Genomic DNA, 21,067 nt, shown 5'->3' on the forward strand with positions numbered 1-21,067 from the left:
ACTCTTTTTATAAAACATTTCCTTTTTTAAGATCTACTAAATCCTTAGTTTGAGTTTAGACACACTCGAGAGTATGCCTAAATCCCTCAAACTAAGGATCTGATACCAACTTGTAACGTCCCAAAAATTTAAGACCAAAAATTTCATTTTTATAATAACAAAATCATCATCCAAAACGTTTTAATAAAACCATAAAAGAAAATCCGAGTATGTCAATAATCATCCAAATACAACAAGTCAACAAAATGTGAAACAACATGGTGTGTGCGATGCGATCATCCCGCGCCCTTCCCCTTCGATCCAGAACTACCTGAAACATAAACTGAAAACCATAAGCATGAAGCTTAGTGTTCCCCAAAATACTGCATACCTTACATATCTTCCAGCTCAAGGCTGTGTCGGGTCTATTTCACCCCCGAGTCTTCGACTCATGCGTCGGCCCAAGCCGTACCGGGTCTACTTCACCCTTGCGTCTATTTCACCACCGAGTCTATTTCAACTCATATGAAACTACAAGGCTATACAAGGTCTATTTCACCCCACATAAATATAGCAAACAGTCACATAAGCATATAACACATACACTAGGAGTCACAAAGACTACATGCATATAAAATATCCTAGTATCCTAAAGTATAGTGAGCAAACTCACCCCAGTCTGCTGACAGTCAAACAAATGATTGGGCTATTGAAACGAAAAATCCCCACTAAATCAGAAGTAAAGAAACCCTAATTAGAAATTAGGTCAATAATCCAACCCACGAGTCCAAACCCTAAATTCTGATCTTAAGGGAAAAAGTTACTTATTCTTAGCCTTATTAGGCCTAGCCCATTAAGGCCCAAATGCAATTAGCTATGAAGCTCAAAAGATAATCTATGTCTAAAATGTGCCCAAGCCCAAAGGCCCATCGCAGAAAAGCTTATGGTCCAACAAGGGCCCAAAGTTCGTATGTCCCACAAATTGCCCGAAATAAAGCCCAAAGTTCACTCTGAAGAGTAAACTCATCGTACCAAACAAGGGCGCGACACATATACCAGCAATTAAGTCCAGAACATCATAGCTAGCTAGCAAACGCTATGACTACTGGACTGGGGGACTTGATGACACGCCCCTCAGAGCGAGTCGAGAACAAGAGAACCCCCAACAAGGAACCTCCAGCTGAGAATCCACAGCGAGGCGCGGCCAGACCCAGATTGGCCGTCCCAGCTGTTAGACGCCCCAGCGGAGCCCCCGTCTGCCGGGCGCCCTAGCAGGACGACCGCGTGGAAGGTCCTTTCCCGCCAAATGCCGCCTTCCACTACAGTCCAAGGATAACGGCTCCACGCGACAAGGAGCACATCCAGAGCATTACCGTCTGGACCAATCGTTGGACCTGACACAACGAGAAACACGACTCACCAATAAGGGCACCAGATCTTATCGGGATCGCAGTCTTTGTTCCTCGTACGGACCAGGAGGATCCTCAGTATAAAAGGATCATCATTCCGCCTTGAGAGGTAAGCTATCTCCCCCGATTCTCAACCTCTTCTCTCCAATACACTACTAATTCGACTGTCAGAGCGTTTTCCCGGGACCTCCTCCCGGAGAACGGCTGACGACTTTCTCTCTCTGTGACTTCTCAGGTTTTCCTCCGACGAGCACAACTTTCACCCTCAAGGTGGTTGGAGACCAGGTCGCATCAGAAGATATATGCATATAAATGCATATAAATGCATACATACATATGCATATTCATATACATATTAATATACATATATGCATATAAATGTATACATATGCATGTTAATATGTATATAAATATGTACATATGCATAAAAAGATATAGTTGCACACTTATACAAGTGCATATTCATGTGAACTTATGCATGTCCGTATACATATGATATATCCATATGCATATCCATGAATATAAAGAGAAAATGAATAAATTTATGAAAAGCTATCATGCATATTATGTATACGGTGTTGATTATGTTAGTGATGGTTTAGTATTTCAAATTAAATGATTTAAAAGGAACAAGAAAAGTCATGGAGAATCATGGAGGATCAAGGAACAAGACAAGTCATGGAGAGAATAAGTGGTCATATCAAAATTCTATATATAAAATAAAAACATATTCATATAATTGAAAGTGTTCAAGTGGTGGAGAATCAACTATATATTTTATATTTAAGATAATAATTATGAGTTTTCTACGGTAAAGTCATATTATTTTAGGAAAATTTTTTAAAAGGTCCTAATATTTTTTAAATAAAAAAGCTCAGAAAACCTGAGCCGGTCATCCACATTTGTGGCATGTTATTACACCCTTAAAAAATCAAAATTTTTCGAAGAAAAGGGGTGTATGTGGTTCGAACTCTTCCTCTCCAAAATCACGGCCTTAGCCAATTACACTGGAATATTTTAATGCTTTTTATCCTTAATAGTCATATGTAACGCCAATTAAAAAATCTAATTTTTATGCAAGTAAATAGGGCGGATGGAGGATTGCACCGGCTGCCACCTTCTCCTAAACCAAAGGACTTACCACTTAATCTGGATAACTTTTGGTTAATTCTTCCTTCACTTTTATATTTAATATTGTGCATGACCCTTTAGATTTAAATGCAATTATTATTTTTATTAATATTAATGTTATTATTAAAAAAGAAATTTAATAAATTATTTTTAAAAATCGTTTTTAGTATTAATATTAAATAAACACATGTGTATATACTTTTAAAATGCATATTTATACGTATAAACACATAATTATATACAGAAATACGTATAAATATAATAAATGCATATAGAAAATATACTTATATGCTTTTATAGCTTAAAAACGTTTTTAATAGTTTTCTCTTTTAATTCAATGGTTTTTTTTTTCTAAACGTATAAATACTTTTTCTATTTATATATATATATATATATATATATATATATATATATATATATAAAATAAGAAAATGAAAAAATACATATAAATTAAAAAAATAAACGTTTTTAAGGTATAAAGACATATAAATACATTTTTAATATACATTTATTACATTTATACATAATTTTAAATTTAAATATGTTTTATACGTTTAAATATGCATTTTAAAAGTATATATATATATATATATATATATATATATATATATATATATATATTAATAATACTAAAAACGAACTTTAAAAAAATTATTAGATATTATATTTAATAATAATAATAACAATAATAATAATAATCGCATTTAAATCTACAACGTTGTATACATTAAATATAAGTATGAAGTGGAATCAGCCCAAAATCATCTAGATCAAATGGTTAACGAGAAGGGGCATAGGCTCGATCTTCCATCCCCCTCTTTTCTCGCATAAAAATAAGATATTTTATAAGGGAAAGCTCCTAAGGATAAAAGGCTTTAAAAGGTTCAGTTTAATTGGCTAAGCTCGTGGTCAAGGAATTCAAATCACATGCCACATCAGCAGTCTGTTTGACTTGGCATGTCATTTAGCGGATGAGACCGAACTGAATAAATTTTGTGATTTTCTGGGTTCTTTTATTCGGAAAAAGAAATATATTTTTTTTTAAATAAAAAATTTCCAAAAATAATAGGGCTTTAAATACCTATCGATTTTTTTTACCAATATCATGGAACATTTTTTTGGATTGATTTTATATTATATTTAAAATTTTCTCTTGATGGATTAATTTCGTAAGGCTACTTTGCTACTTTAATTAAAAGCATCAGAAATTTTTCCCTTATACGGCCGGAGAAAGAATAAAAGGTAACGAAAAAACGACACATATACCAAAACGTCTATATATTATTTTTAATATAGATTTAAACCCAAATATCCAATTTCAAATTAACCTTAAAAATATTATCTTAATAATGAAGTTTATTGGCTTTAAATTCCACTTAATTGTGTTGGGTCATTAAATAAGTATACACTTAATCTCTACAGCATCTTATTTATGTTTATATGGAACAAGGTTGAAAAATGTCTCCACTTAATTAAATAAAGGAGATCACATGGATATATATTAGTTTTTTTTTGGGATGCGCGGCATCATTTTATATTTTCTAATTGTATTTATATATATATTTTTCCAATACTTTAACCTTATAAATACCATCACGTTCATTCAACAAAGCATTCATCTTCTTTAATTACTTACTTATCCTCTCTTGCAAATTGGTTGACAATGGCTGTTATCACATCTGAACTTGAGGTCACTTCCTCTCTTCCTGCTGCTAAACTTTTCAAGGTCTATGGAGACTTTGACACCCTCGCACCTAAGGTAGACCCTCAAACTTTCAAATCGATCAATATTATAGAAGGTGATGGTGGTGTTGGAAGCATTAAGAGCATTACCTTCGGTGAAGGTAAGTATTACATAGATAAAGAACATTTTGTATTTAATATGATTCATGTACTCTTAGGATCGTATATAACATATCAATATTTTCTCATAAATGGTTCCCTAATGTTTGATGTAATACGCGTGTAGCTGTTCCGTACAAAAATTCCAAGCATAGAGTCGATGCTATAGACATAAGCAATCTAAGTGTCAGCTATACAATCTTTGAAGGTGACGCCTTGTTAGGTATTATTGATTCAGCCACTCATCATATTAAGTTCGTACCTTCTGCTGATGGTGGATCTGTGTACAAGCACACAACTGAGTTTAATTGCAAACCTGATGCCCAACTACCCGCTGAGATTCTTAACTTTGCCAAAGAAGCATTCAAGAACACATTTAAGGCAATAGAGGCCTATGCAATTGCACATCCCGAAGCTTACTAGTTCTTCTGGAATAACCATGGTTTCAATTTCATTACTGTGTGCTAAAAATGGAAATGATTCAGTTATTCTGTTTTCCAAATTTTTCACCTAAATAAATGGATACTTGTCTACTTTTCTCATTCGTGATGTCGTCGATAATTTGTTTTGTTTTTACAAGATATGATGATAAAAAAATAAATATTGGTTGTTACTTAATATTGTTTCACCCAGACCTGTGTAATATTATTAGATACAACAAGAAGTAAAACGTGAATCAAAATAAGGAATCACGAAATGCTAAACAATAAAGCATTTTTTAAGTAATAAATTGTCGAGAGTAAATGCTTTACTGGAAATATCGCCGCTAATATAATGTCGCCGGTAATGATGATGTCGCCGGTAATAACAATTTTCATTTTTTAATTTTTTTTAATCAATGATTTTGGTTGCCGGTAATAATGTCGTCGGTAATTACATAACAACATTCGATTAAATATCAAAAATAATAGTGTCGACGCTAATTACAAAACAAACATCTGATTAAATATCAAAAGTAATAATGTCGCCGATAATAGTGTCGCCCGGTAATTACATAACATCCGATTAAATATTAAAAGTAATAATGTCGCCGGTAAAAGTGTCGCCGGTAATTACAGAAAAGAACTAAAAATTTTACAATCCAACAAGTAGCAAAGCGTGGCAAGTGTAATATGCAAATAAAACTCATCCCTACATACCATCATCTTCGTTCCCATCGTTTCCTCGATTATTTTGGGATTGAAAAAACGAATAAAGTTCATCCCTACATGCCGGGTCGTTGAGCATTGCACTCAGATTTTCCAACTACATAATTAATAACAACATATATAAACTTATAAGTTAAATTATCAAACATAAACAAAAACTATCAAAGTACATTGCTATTTTTAAATTAAGACAAAAAGCCAAAGTACATTGCTATTTCTTGCACTTGGGACAAAAACCTAATTACTAATGCTTTTAGCAAATAATCACCACAAAACCAAAATTATCAAATCAACATGCATTTTATGATGCTAAAGTAGATTGTTATTTTTAAACTAAGACAAAAAACCAAAGTACGTTGTTATTTTTTGCACTTGGGACAAAAACCTAGTTACTAAAGTTTTTAGCAAATAATCACCACAAAACCAAAATTACCAAATCAGCATGCATTTTATGATGCTAAAGTAGATTGTTATTTTTAAACTAATACAAAAAACCAAAGTATGTTGTTATTTTTTGCACTTGGGACAAAAACCTAATTACCAAAGTTTTTAGCAAATAATCACCAAAAAACCAAAATTACCAAATCAACATGCATTTTATGATGCCAAAGTAGACTGCTATTTTTAAACTAAGACAAAAAACCAAAGTACATTGCTATTTCTTGCACTTGGGACAAAAACCCTATTATCAATGCTTTTAGCAAATAATCACCACAAAACCAAAATTACCAAATTAACATACATTTTATGATGCAAAAGTAGATTGTTATTTTTAAATTAAGACAAAAAACCAAAGTACATTGCTATTCCTTGCACTTGGGACAAAATCCTAATTACCAAAGCTTTTTGCAAATAATCACCACAAAAAACCAAAGTAGATTGTTTTACCTGTGATGATTGTGATGGTTGTAGTGATGGTTGCGATGGTTGTGAAATCGGCGGGAGAGCAGAAGGTTTACGACCGATGCCTCTGATATGGCCACGTCACTCTCCTAATACTTTCTCAAAAGCAGCTCTTTCTTGAGCGGGTGTTAACTTACTTTCAGCTTGGGTTTGTTCTAAGAGCTCTTCGACTAACCGATTCTGTCACTCCCAAAACTGAGTAACAATTAAGTATAAATAAACATTTAATTATATGATAAAATTATAATTAAATACTTACATATTGTTGTTCCGCCTCAGCAGTAACAAATACACCATCCCTATCGGTATGAGCTTTGCGAAACGTTTCCACTCTCTTAAGGTTCTGTTTAACTTTAAAAATTAGATTATATTTTAAATAAATAATTACATGTATCGTACGTTGCCTTCTTATAGCAAGTACTGCTATACGAGCTCGACCCCCCACGATTCACATTTGTTTGCATTTCACAGACTTTTTTGTTCCTGTTTGAAGCAATTCTGTGTTTGCCCGTTTGGAAATACTCAACTGCTTTCTTCCAGTTATCAACTTCCATACCCTCTGGAGGGTTGGCTAATGCTCTCGGGATATCTTCATACCCTCCGACTAACATAAAATATTCTTTTGCGTCAGCTTTACGTTCTCGATAACCTTTTAGCAAAGCTGCTTGAAAACTCTCTGTCAACATATTAGCTTGTACATCCTGGTACATCTGATCCAAATCAAACTTTGTCTACAAAAAAAAAGTTAACCAAGTAAAAACCAGTTATAGTTAACCATAGTTTCTTGTAGTGCCTTTTAATTTCAAATTACTAAATTACTAAATTAAAGTTTCATTAATTTCTTTTATTTATTTATCTAAATTATTTGTTTAAATTTAAAGAAAAAAAACACTTTAATTTTTATAATTCAATATTTTTCTCATTTTTCTTACAAATTCATACTTCTCAAATGTTTAGAATTTTATATTTAGTTTTTTCTTTTAAATAAACTCATGTAATACATGGGTCTCATACCTAGTGTTATATATATAGAATACTAAACCCTATGGGTTATTAACTGCAAATCACTCGGTTTTACTATATATACATACATACATACGTAGGCATTACAATGTGAAATCATAAAACGAGTAATGGATCTCGAAGGTACACACGACTTTATGGACGATATTAATAACTATAAGTTGGTTAAATTATAGATAATAATGTATAATAGAGGTGTAGAAAAAACGAACCGGAAAAAACGATGTTCGGTGTGACAACCCGAAATTTCTATCTTGTAAAGCCATTCAATTCAATCAAAGTCAGACTTGAATCTGTTACCTTTTAGCCGTGCTAAGGGTTATTCTGTGAGTTTTTAAGCCTCGTACACTTAGGAATTGATGCTAGGATGTGTGAGTAACGAATCTATGACTTTCTAATTGAGCAAAGAACATTCATCAAGGGTGTTCACGGCCCAAACTAGAGTTTACGGCCGTAAACTCTTGGTGGCCGTGAACCCCTCATCATAAGTATAGATTTCCTTCATTAGTTCCTCATTTCTCACTTCTTTCATCAAGAACACTCATTTCTCTCTCAATTATCATCAAGAACACTTCCATTTCTCGTCAAAGTTGTAAGTGATTCTTTCATTATTAGTTGATATCCTTCTTGATCTAGTAAAACCCTATGATTTCATCCTTGAATTCATCTCTTTTTGGGTTAGATCTTCAAATCATCAAGAACATCAAGAACACACACTAGTTCTTTGGGTCGTGAACACTCCTTTTAGCTTCCAAATCATAAGTATCCTTTCCATATACTTGATATTCATTAGAAGCTCACGTTTAGCATACAAGAAACAACCATTTTAGCAAGAACACCAAGAGTTTACGACCGTAAACCCTTGCACGGCCGTAAACCCTTCTATGATCATCTTTGGCCGTAAACACTCTTGGCCGTGAACATATCGAGGCCGTAAACACATTGACCGTGAACACATCTAGGCCGTAAACACACATTTGGTGTGGCCGTGAACTCCCTTAAATCAATCATGTGTGATTGATACACTCCATTGTGAGTGATTCCTAGTCCTTAGGGGTGTTTCCAATACATGATTAGTTGTTATACACTAATTGTATGCCTATATATGTGATTATATGTCTAATGGGATCAATTTGTGCTTAGGGACTCCTTTTGTGATCTCAAGCATCCTATATCTATCTTCCATTCGAGTCACTCACTGTAGGTGAGTTCATACCCCTAACTTATCTTTTAAATGATTTTAAATGATTTTATGGGGGGAATACATGTAGAAAACCGTATAGTTGTATAATCAATCACATGTGATTTATAACTATCAAAACAAGAGATTTCTTATACTTCAAACTGTGTTATCAAACAAACTATTTCAAATCATTTTATAAATTGACATCAAGTCATCAATAACCATTCAAATGGCTAAAACTCTTTTACATAATAAAGCTCTTTATCGTTTTACAAAACTCTTTTAAACTTATATATTGTGAAAATCATGTCTACTTAGATATAGTTATATAAATAAGGTTGAAAGGGCTTAGGACTGATAACTCGCTTTATTTCCTGTTCCTTGTTTGGTTGTGGACTTAGGTTAACGGCTGTTTGTCCGAGTGTCGTTTAGATCTTAGTTATATATTATGTATATGTATGTAGATATAAAAGTACTTACAATCAGTTCAACACCTTTGGGTAGCAAAGGTGTACAAACATGGACAGTCATTCAATTACAGAGCTTGCTAGTAAACTATAATAGGTATAGTTTAGGAGAATAATACTTACTATTTCTAGAACAATGAAACTTACAAGAGTCAGTTCATACATAAGTCAGTTCAAACATACAATAACAAGAACAGAAAGAAACATACAATAACAAGAATAGAAAGGAACATACGATAACAAGAACAAAAAGGAACATACATCCTTTTACAAGAACAAGATAACATTTATGTGAAACTAATTCATGGCTTAGCAATATATTTGTTAGGTCGCGTTTTGTAACCATAGTCTCCTGGAGGGAGAGCGGACATTGTGTGTATAGATCTATACGGGACTGACAAGCCCGCATCCCGACTGTTCGCTACAATTTGGCCGGTATGGCCAAGGGGTGACAAATGTCACATCAGTTTCGACGCCAACAGGTCGTCGTGTTAAACACTTGTCAATCAGTATGGTTACAACCATATCACATGTTAACCTTAATTAAACAAATTGGTTTTAAGGTAGTTAGTGTTTCAGTAGTTACTTATTACAACATTACTGTACATTGTCATTTTCCCATTACGTTCATATAGTGATCTTCTCACATAAAATGTAATGTAAAATATTTTATGGTAATAATAGTCATATATTTGGGAAAACTCTCACTTTTACAAAAGAACAAACATACAGAACAGTCGGGTCTTTGTAGAAGACTACTCTCCATTTTAGTAGAAAATATAGGATTTTCTAGGAAGTATACAAACTTTACATCAAACATTTACAAACTTTACATCAAACATTTACAAACTTTACTTCAAACTTATACAAACAATTGACTCTAAAATACTTATGAACTCACCAGCTTAAATGCTGATCTACTCTTTCAAAATAACTTGTATTCTCAGGTCACCAGTAGACAGGTACACTGGACCAGGTTTTGAGAAGACGGAGCGTGTTCAAGACTCGTCTTTTATTTTGATATATATTTTTTTGGTGTCTTATAAATACATTTAGAACACACTTGTATTAACTATATTATTAATGCAATGGATGATGTCGTTGCTTGTTTTACTATTAGGCATTGTTATGATATTGAACATGACGTCCTACGCCCCCGAACGTTTCCGCCGTTCTGGTTTGGGGGTGTGACAGATTGGTATCAGAGCTTTGTTTATAGTGAATTGAGTATATCAACCCATAAAAGATATACAACTATAAACACATTGGGATTAAAACACTCTGACCATGGGTTAATACTTTTAAAATAATAAAATATTTTAGTAAAGTATACATACCAGCATTCATACTAGGATCAGTGTCATACTTGAACATAACAAAAGTATTACGATTGTTGGACAGCACAAGTAGACATGGGGACATATAATCAGATCTGGGAGTGATATAGCCTGATCAACTATATCTTTCTGAGAAGTGATTAGCATGTGCCTAGGAATGGTTGTGGTGTTGCAGCAAGTCTAAAAACTTACCAACACTACTACAATGAGAACCTTAGAACAGAACATAAACTTAAAATACTATAGGAGTATTTTGTGTTACTATAATTACTTATTTGAGAACTAAAAGGTCTTTATTAGTAGGTCAATAGTTGCGGAGTGGATACGCTAAGGTTATATGTGACTAGGGTGTAATAGACTTAGAATCTGTGATCTTTGCTTTATTTCTTGTTCCTTGTTTGGTTGTGGATTTAGAGTTAGGGTCACTTATTCGAAGGTCTATTATGTTTTGGTTACATATGACTGGCATGCACTATGCAAGTATTGAAGTAACTGATAAGGATCATCCTATAATTATCTAAGTAGTACGTCTATTAACTATCTTATTTACCCCTATTCTCGCGTAGACAACATGGCTGGATTCCATCTCCTCGGCGACCCGTACTTTCCCAACCAAGGAAATGATGGATGGCTCGATGCAGAGCCAGAAGAGAATCATGCAATTCCTTTAGATGATGACTTTGCATAAAACTTCCCAGAGGATTCTGACTCCGAGCCAGAATTCTTCCCATCTTGGTTCGTCGAGTGGCTCGAAATGTTGAGCTAGGAACGACAACCATTCAACAAATTACCGTGGAGCTAGATGCGGATACAAACGCCAATACAGATGGTATTCGCAAACATGAAGTTGCTCATGAGAGAGCTATGAGAGACAATGAGGCTCTGCAGCAAGAGCTAGCTGCAACCCGAGCTGAAGTTATAGAGCTCCGAGCACGCCTGACAGTGTATTCACGACATCTTCTTGATGTGTAGCGTTAGCTGGCCGAATTAAGGGTTCATCCGAGGGGTGCCCGTCACCAGTAGGAGATGCTCTGCTCATCCTTTCTTTTGGTTTAAGGAATAGCCTTCTTATCTATGCTCTAAGTAACACTTTTCCCTGTAAATTCCTATTTATCTTATGTCACACCCCCAAACCGGGACGGCGGAAATGTTCGGGGGTGGATGACGTCATGTGTAGTATCACAACAATTGTATCATAGAAAGCATAGTAAATACAACCATTACATTAATTAAATAAAAATGTTTACATCAGTTTGATCCTTGTTTATAGACATAAAAAATATGACAAAAGTAAAAGACGAGACTCTATACGCTTCGTCTTCTCAAAACTCCAGGAGGTACCTATCTACTGATTTCCTGAGAATACAAGCAGTTTTGAAAGAGTATCAGCATAAAGCTGGTGAGTTCATAAGCATTTTGTTTTGGAAAACTATTCTTTGTTCTTTGATATCTATTGATATTGTTCCTCAAGAAAATCCATTATTTTCTTATGAAAAGCATGATTAAACCCATTCTTTCTATAACTACTTAGTTCATACTAGTTACGCATGAACCAATATCGGATAGACAGTTAATTGTGTGGATCTTCCCTAAGCCCACAACCAAACAAGGAACATGGAATGAGGCGGAAACCACACATTCCACTGTCTTTCGGATATTCTCCATACGTAACCCGGATGCATCAACTAAGGAATTAAAGAATTTATAATGAATACTTGTTAATTGAATAATAAACCGACTGTTTATAAAGTGTCGATGTTTACCCTAGAAAATCCCATATTTTCCCTAAATGTAAGTTATTGAATTATCTGTTCCATATCGTAAAGTACAAGTATCTACCATACTTATGTTGTTTAAACATTGTTCTAATTTGAAAATCATGGCTACCCCAGTAATATATAGTAGTTCTATTACTTTAAATAAAACTAATTAAAGTTATTATCATTCATACATTAATCGTACATTCTTAGTACCAAATTTATGAGTTGTTATAACCATACTTGACCATTGAATTGCCTGAACGACGTTCTTTAGGCCTCGGAATCGAAATGACTTTGTCACCCAGGCCTGCCGGCCTAACTGTAGCTAGCAGTTATGGTGCGGGATTATCAATCCCGTATAGATCTATATACAAACTCACGTTCTCCCTCCAGGAGACTCTGGTTATAATCTCAGGGCTTTTGTAGGTACTTAGGTAAGCACGCGAAGAATGCTCACTCATAAAATGCTATACTAACGATTACATGTAGAATAAAATGAATCCATTGAATTAACTTGTTGTCTATATATCTCATAAACTATACCTATTATACTTTATATGTCTAGTTGCATTGAATCTATGATTGTACATTGATATGATAATTGATCCATAAACTATACCTATTATAGTTTATATGTTCATTCATGTATTCAATTCATGTTTTTTTTCATTGACAGCTCTAAGATTATGATGAAAACTTCCCTTATGCTCTGCATAATACAAAAGGGATAAAATATCTACATATTTTATTAAGTATAGAAACTGTATGATTGTATCAATTTCATCCGTTTTAAGTTTATTGAAATTCTTTTTGTATAAGTTTCACAAAATCATTTATGTTTGGCTTGTATTCCCCCCATGAAAACGTTTAAAAAAACAGTAAAGACTTAGGGGTATGAACTCACTGTTAGTAGTGTGCAGACGTCGAATCAATGAATTGGAATGAAGACCCTTGAGTTGTAGCGTGTGGCACTTAACGGAATCCTAATAACAATTAAATACATATATGCATCTAGATTAGCGATTTCGTTAGGTAAAGTGTTAGAAAAACACTTGTTTTCGGTTAAAGAATGTTACCGGAACTTGATTGAATCGAGAAAACGGGCTTTTCACTGCTTAAGAGGCGTGTACGACCGTGAACATGGGTGTACGGCCAGACAAGCAGTGTACGGCCGTAAACAGGGTGTACGGTCGTGAACTCTTCTTTGAGGGGTGTACGTCCCTTTGCAGATTTGAAGGGTGTACGGCCGTACACTCAAGAACAAGGGTGTTTGATTTTGAAGAAAATGTGTTCCATATGCTCCCAATCGATTCCAAATGACGATTTTTGATGTTTTTCCGAAGAAAAGAGGTGTCTTTTTAGTGTGTACGGTCGGGGGTTCTAGAGAGAGAATGAGAGAGTTTCCGGTTAAAAGTGTTCATACGAGGGTGGGGGTCCTGTATTTATAGGCTGGGGGTATGGTCGGTGGTGGGGTCCACCTGGCACCAGCCGTGAACGGGTGTGCGGCTGTACACGGGTGTGCGGCCGTACACGGGTGTGTGGCCGTACACGGGTGTGCGGCCATACACTCACTTAGGCTAAAAACTTATTTGTTTTTCAAGGACTTCGGGTTTTCGCATGATTTGGTTCCGAATCGCTTATATAAATTTAATTATATAAAACTAGATGATTTCCTAACCATGAAGTTTTGACGGAAATCTAATAAAATTCAAATTTTATTAACGGAATTAGGATAACGGAAACAGAAAAAGGTTCGGGTTGTCACATCTTAAGACCTTGAACTTTCAGTCTGTTAGGTCTTAGTATTGTCAAAATTTTCTTATTCTGGTTTGATGTAAGACCTACTCCTAGGGCATTTTCCTGAACTTGTTACATCTTTAATACCAGTAATATTGACTAACATCAATAAATCGGATCACGAAATCTCAATCGAGAGTGATTATTTCTCAAAAATTCATAAGTCTATTTTATGTAGACTCTATTATGGCTACTTTCAAACCTTTTCGAAAGTTGGAACATGATATCCTCCAACCAAAGATAACTTAGTTCAAATGACACCCGCCTTGTGATAAATGACCATTCTAGGAACTTCCTTCTACACCTTACCAGGACTGCATCATAGGGATGTAGGTCGAATCATCGAGGACAGTATAACAAAACGAAAAAGTTGCATTCATATAAATGATTAGGATACATCTAGAGCAAACCATAAACACTCACGAACTCATTTCCTTATCAGGTAGCAGAATCATGCCTCCGAAGAAACGTAATCAACCCGCTGGTAAAACACCAATCCTTCAGATAGATACAACTACTTTTCAAGCTGCGGTCACAGCTGCCGTTACAGCTGTCATGACTCACCTTAACGCTAACAACGCAAATTGTAGTGGATTTGTTATCGGAAATCCCAATCCAGGTGATAACCAAGTACAACAAGGAGTGCCTACTTGCAACGACACTCCGAGCCTCAAATTTAAGAACAAGAAACGGATGTTCTGGGATAAGAAGAAGGGCAAATCACCTCAAAAGTTAGCTAGGAGACAACAATCAGTGGCAGCCTCTGCGGCCACGACATCTGTTACTCCTACTGCCGTTTCTACTAGTATCCCGATTACCCATACCCCAGCAAGGCAGTATGCTGGAAATCTACCCAAGTGCATAAAGTGCAGCTTCCTTCACCTGGGAGTCTGCCGAGTGATTCATTTCAGGAACTGCAACAGGAACGGGCACACTACCCGTTTCTGCAGAGTCCCGCTCCGGCACATTACTTCGACCACCAATGTTGGAATCAGTCCAATATGCCACCTTTGTGGTGAAATCGGACATTTTAAAAGGGACTGTCCAACAGAGAAAGATAGCGGGGGATTAGGAGGAGTTTGACGCCAGAATGTGGGGAAGCATCAAAGAACCCTGCTATAACTTAGGTACACTTCCAAATCCCATTAATTAATTATATATGACTGGTGTACACCGAACGGTTATAGAGAGACCTAGTAGGAGTCATTTCTTGAAACTTCATTGTTTCAAATTATCAGAACCCTCGTTTAGTTGTATTTTTCAATTTTGATAAAATAGGGTTGTAGTATTCATACCAGGTTAGTTCATAGTCCTCGTCATCATTTCTGCTTCCAATTAACATAAACATCTGATTCGTCAAGAAGTCCCGACATCATCATCCAACATGGTTTGGCTTGGTCCTTACCATGCGAAATATTTGTGTTGTGTAAAAGAAATCTTCTCTTAATCAATCGTCAGATATAATCCTTCCGATCCATAACGCAAACCCTTATATCTCTCACTTCATAACTTCAGAAGTACCCATGCGAGGGGTACCACGCCTTTCTAGCCTACCCAGTAGTTAATAGCCTTGAAGCGAAAAACACCGAAGGAGTCTCTGAAGTCAGTAAACACCCGAAGTATACCCAATAGATATCCGAGGAAGACCCCACGTACTGTAGGCCAAGTTTAAGAATAGAGACTAAGAGCTCATTAGGTTAATCAATCGCTGCTAACTGTATACGCAAGAGTGGTATATAATTTAGACTTAACAAGATTTAGGATGTGTGATTCCGCCTTATCTCCTGTTACTTGTCTGGTTGTGGACTTGGGGCAGAGCCACCCATCCGAACATTTTGTCAATCTAGATTATATACGACTTGTATACACGAGGTGATGGTGGATGACCTAAGTATGAGTCTTATCATGAACTTTAGACCAAAAGCCCGCAGGCTCATTACAAACCACCGGAGATACCTGAGAGGGAGTTGTGGCGGATTACAAGGAGCTTCATAATCATGTTAACCAAGGCAACAGGTGGACTTGATTGCTATTTTTGGTGATCGTCGACAGATCAGCCAAATCCGCACCCTACCTACAATCTTAAGGAATCAGGCAAAATAGGGAAGTTAACTAGGACGTGAGTCCGAGAAATTAGTTAGACTGCACGGTGTTCTAATATCTGTTATCTCAGTTTGAGATAGTAGAATCATCTCCCAGTTCAGGCAGTCACTTCAGAAATTTTTGGAAACTAGGCCAGTCATGATACTTAGCCTACCATCTTTAAAACCAACAGACAGAATGAGAGAACGATTCAATCATTTGAAGTTGTGCGGAGAACATATGTGATAGACTTTGGGAGAACAAGAATACCCAGTTATCAACTAGTCGAGTCCTTGACCACGCTAGCACTTAAAGTTGCTCCATTCGAAACCCGCTTTGGTCGCAAGTACAGATCCTCTCTGCACTGGATTAAAGTAGGCGACACGCAACTAGCTAAAGGTCCAATTTCCATCCAGCACTTTCGCTGCTCCGGAATCCATTAGAGAAACTACCGAGAAGAGACTACAAATCCAGGAGCGATTTGAAGCTCCCAGGGTCAGGCAGAAAAGCTAACGCCTTCGATAAGAGAAAGACCTTGGAAATCCCAGGTTGGTGACCTCGTCAGGTGAAGGTCTCATCCGGAGGGGCATAATACGCTTCGGAAAGCGTGGAATGCTAAATCCAAGGTACGTAAGATCATTTGAGATTCTTACTAGAGTTGATCCAGTAACGTATAGACCCCGACTACCTCGGAAATCCAATAACATACACCCTACTTTCCACGTCTCCAACTTGAAAGTTGGTCGTCCGACGAGACTTTTGTTATTCCACTCGCTTTGACCGAGGTAAGCGAGAACCCCAACTTTGTGGAAGAATCCGTAGAAACCCTAGACAACATAGCCATTAGGACTAATAGGATCCCTATCCTCATCTTTTCTCTTAGTTTATCTATAATTGCTTAAACTCTAATTTCGGGACGAAATTCCCTTTAACGGGGGGATGATGTGACAACCCGAAATTTCTATCTTGTAAAGCCATTCAATTCAATCAAAGTCAGACTTGTATCTGTTACCTTTTAGCTGTGCTAAGGGTTATTCTGTGAGTTTTTAAGCCTAGTACACTTAGGACTTGATGCTAGGATGTGTGAGTAATGAATCTCTGAATTTCTAATTGAGCCAAGAACATCCATCAAGGGTGTTCACGGCCCAAACTAGAGTTTACGGCCGTAAACTCTTGGTGGTCGTGAACCCCTCATCATAAGTATAGATTTCCTTCATTAGTTCCTCATTTATCACTTCTTTCATCAAGAACACTCATTTATCTCTCAAGTATCATCAAGAACACTTCCATTTCTCGTCAAAGTTGTAAGTGATTCTTTCATTATTAGTTGATATCCTTCTTGATCTAGTAAAACCCTATGATTTCATCCTTGAATTCATCTCTTTTTGGGTTAGATCTTCAAATCATCAAGAACATCAAGAACACACACTAGTTCTTTGGGTCGTGAACACTCCTTTTAGCTTCCAACTCATAAGTATCCTTTCCATATATACTTGATATTCATTAGAAGCTCACGTTTAGCATACAAGAAACAACCATTTTAGCAAGAACACCAAGAGTTTACGGCCGTAAACCCTTGCATGGACGTAAACCCTTCTATGATCATCTTTGGCCGTAAACACTCTTGGCCGTGAACACATCTAGGCCGTAAACACCTTGACCGTGAACACATCTTGGCCGTAAACACACATTTGGTGTGGCCGTGAACTCCCTTAAATCAATCATGTGTGATTGATACACTCCATTGTGAGTGATTCCTAGTCCTTAGGGGTGTTTCCAATACATTATTATTTTTTATACACTAATTGTATGCCTATATATGTGATTATATGTCTAAGAGGATCAATTTGTGCTTCGGGATTCCTTTTGTGATCTCAAGCATCCTATATCTATCTTCCATTCGAGTCACTCATGGCAGGTGAGTTCATACCCCTAACTTATCGTTTAAATGATTTTAAATTCTTTTATGGGGGGAATACAAGTAGAAAACCATATAGTTATATAATCAATCACATGTGATTTATAACTATCAAAACAAGAGATTTCTTATACTTCAAACTGTGTTATCAAACAAACTATTTCAAATCATTTTATAAATTGATATCAAGTCATCAATAACCATTCAAATGGTTAAAACTCCTTTACATAATAAAACTCTTTATCGTTTTACAAAACTCTTTTAAACTTATATATTGTCAAAATCATGTCTACTTAGATATAGTTATATAAATAAGGTTGAAAGGTCTTAAGACTGATAAGTCGCTTTATTTCCTGTTCCTTGTTTGGTTGTGGACTTAGGGTAACGGTTGTTTGTCCGAGTGTCGTTTAAATCTTAGTTATATATTATGTATATGTATGTAGATATAAAAGTACTTACAATCAGTTCAACACCTTTGGGTAGCAAAGGTGTACAAAGATGAACATTCATTCAATTACAGAGCTTGCTAGTAAACTATAATATGTATAGTTTAGGAGAATAATACTTACTATTTCTAGAACAATGAAACTTACAAGAGTCAATTCATACATAAGTCAGTTCAAACATACAATAACAAGAACAAAAAGAAACATACAATAACAAGAACATAAAGGAACATACGATAACAAGAACAAAAAGGAACATACATCCTTTTACAAGAACAAGATAACATTTATGTGAAACTACTTCATGGCTTAGCAATATATTTGTTAGGTCGCATTTTGTAACCAGAGTCTCCTAGAGGGAGAGCGGACATTGTGTGTATAGATCTATACGGGACTGACAAGCCCGCATCCCGACTGTTCGCTACAGTTTGGCCGGTAAGGCCAAGGGGTGACAAATGTCACATCAGTTTCGACGCCATCAGGTCGTCGTGTTAAACACTTGTCAATCAATATGGTTACAACCATATCACATGTTAACCTTAAATAAACAAATTGGTTTTAAGGTAGTTAGTGTTTCAATAGTTACTTATTACAACATTACTGTACACTGTCATTTTCCCATTACATTCATATAGTGATCTTCTCACATAAAAGGTAATGTAAACTATTTTCTGGTAATAATAGTCATATATTTGGGAAAACTCTCACTTTTACAAAAGAAAAAACATACAGAACAGTCGGGTCGTGGTAGAAGACTACTCTCCATTTTAGTAGAAAATATAGGATTTTCTAGGAAGTATACAAACTTTACATCAAACATTTACAAAGTTTACATCAAACATTTACAAACTTTACATCAAACACTTACAAACATTTTCTTCAAACTTATACAAACAATTGACACTAAAATACTTATGAACTCACCAGCTTAAATGTTGATCTACTCTTTCAAAATAACTTGTATTCTCAGGTCACCAGTAGACAAGTACAGTGGACCGGGTTTTGAGAAGACGGAGCGTGTTCAAGACTCATCTTTTATTTTGATATATATATATATATATATATATATATATATATATATATATATATATATATATATATATATATATATATATATATATATATATATTTGGTGTCTTATAAATACATTCAGAACACACTTGTATTAACTATATTATTAATGCAATGGATGATGTTGTTGTTTGTTTTACTATTATGCATTGTTATGATACTGAACATGACGTCCTCCGCCCCCGAACGTTTCCGCCGTTCTGGTTTGGGGGTGTGACATTCGGTGCCCGAAAATACGAAAATAAGAAAACTCTATAGCTAATCCGTAGGTGATTACCTACTGATTGGTGATGGAATTCTGATAGAAATCCTTTTCCGTAGCTATTCCGTAGGTAATCACCTACCGATTAGCTAAGGAAAAGACTTTCCGTCAGAATTCCATCACCAATTTGTAGGTCATCAATGTTATACAAAGTATGATTGTTCTTTTTATAGCAAATCGAAATCCGTGATACATATTTCCATCTTCGATATGACTTTTTTTTATTTATGTTTTTGGGGGATTTTGTATCGAATTTCTTAAAAGGTAAAATAGACCACCAATCTGGGTATTTCTTTCCATTATTCTATTTAACATGGATGTTTGCAAGAGGTGACAAACCAATCTACCAAGGACATTTCTCCTTCAAAAACGTAGTTTTAAAAAATCCTGTGCAAAACTATTCGTCTAACTGTTATTGAACAAGAAAAATGAAAAACAAACGCAACCCGTAAAAACTCCCAAAACCAAGAATTTTAGTTGTCTCACAACGCAACACTATAAAAGTGGCTTGTCTATTTATTACTTTCTTTTCCTTCCATACCCTCATGAGAAAATTGAATCTATTCTCATACACTAGAATCTAGGAAGTTTTTCAATTAAATGAAGTGGAACGAAGCCAACTAACTACTAGACACTACTTTGTCATTATCTATTAATTCCTTCACTATAGTTTAAATACTCAAGAAATTAAGTTTTAATTTGTTATCTACCAACCAAAAAAAATCCAGTTAGACCTCTCCATATCGTTGAAGAAACGTTTAGATCCCCTCTAACAAAGCATCATTTTACAACAAACAGGTCCATCAATAATCCATTGGAAAACCCACTTTACTGATGTTGTTTTGACAAAAAAAACAAAATATTCATGGGGAGAAACTCATTTAGGTTATTGGAGACATGATAAAGTTAATTTTCAACGTTTATTATCGAATTTTCCAATGTAAAACCTATTGAAAAATAGTCTCGATGGATTGCCGACAAATTGTAAATTTTAGCACTTTTCGACTGAATCCTGGTGGAAGGTAAGCGTCATGTCTTGAAGGGAATGTTAGCAAAATTGAATTTAGGTTACCAGTAGACATGGAAGAATGGGATGATGAAAGGTCGCATTTTAATTTGAAAACATGGTGTTCCGAGGCTAATAGGGAAGAGGGAAGAGGGAAGAGGGAAGAGGAACGAATTAAATGGTAAGGGTCTTAGTACGAAGGAGGGCACAACATGGTTGAACAAAATTATAAATGTCTTCTATGATTTGAGTACGATGAAATTGTTTCTTATCGACACTTAATATGGATACATAACATAATGC

At 35.4% G+C, this 21,067-nt stretch overlaps 1 protein-coding gene across 1 annotated transcript; it reads left to right on the plus strand.

The window, feature by feature from the left end:
* The first annotated feature begins 4,124 nt into the window (after positions 1-4,124).
* LOC145120139 (root allergen protein-like) lies at positions 4,125-4,903 on the plus strand. Its single transcript, XM_079055933.1, has 2 exons — positions 4,125-4,363; positions 4,489-4,903. Exons 1-2 carry the CDS (start codon positions 4,183-4,185, stop codon positions 4,782-4,784), a joined length of 477 nt encoding a protein of 158 aa, XP_078912059.1. The 5' UTR covers positions 4,125-4,182; the 3' UTR covers positions 4,785-4,903.
* Positions 4,904-21,067: the final 16,164 nt, after the last annotated feature.

The sequence above is a fragment of the Lactuca virosa genome, chromosome 6, assembly GCF_052849685.1.
Source record: "Lactuca virosa cultivar CGN04683 chromosome 6, Lactuca_virosa_CGN04683_v6, whole genome shotgun sequence".
NCBI classification, from domain to species: domain Eukaryota; kingdom Viridiplantae; phylum Streptophyta; class Magnoliopsida; order Asterales; family Asteraceae; genus Lactuca; species Lactuca virosa.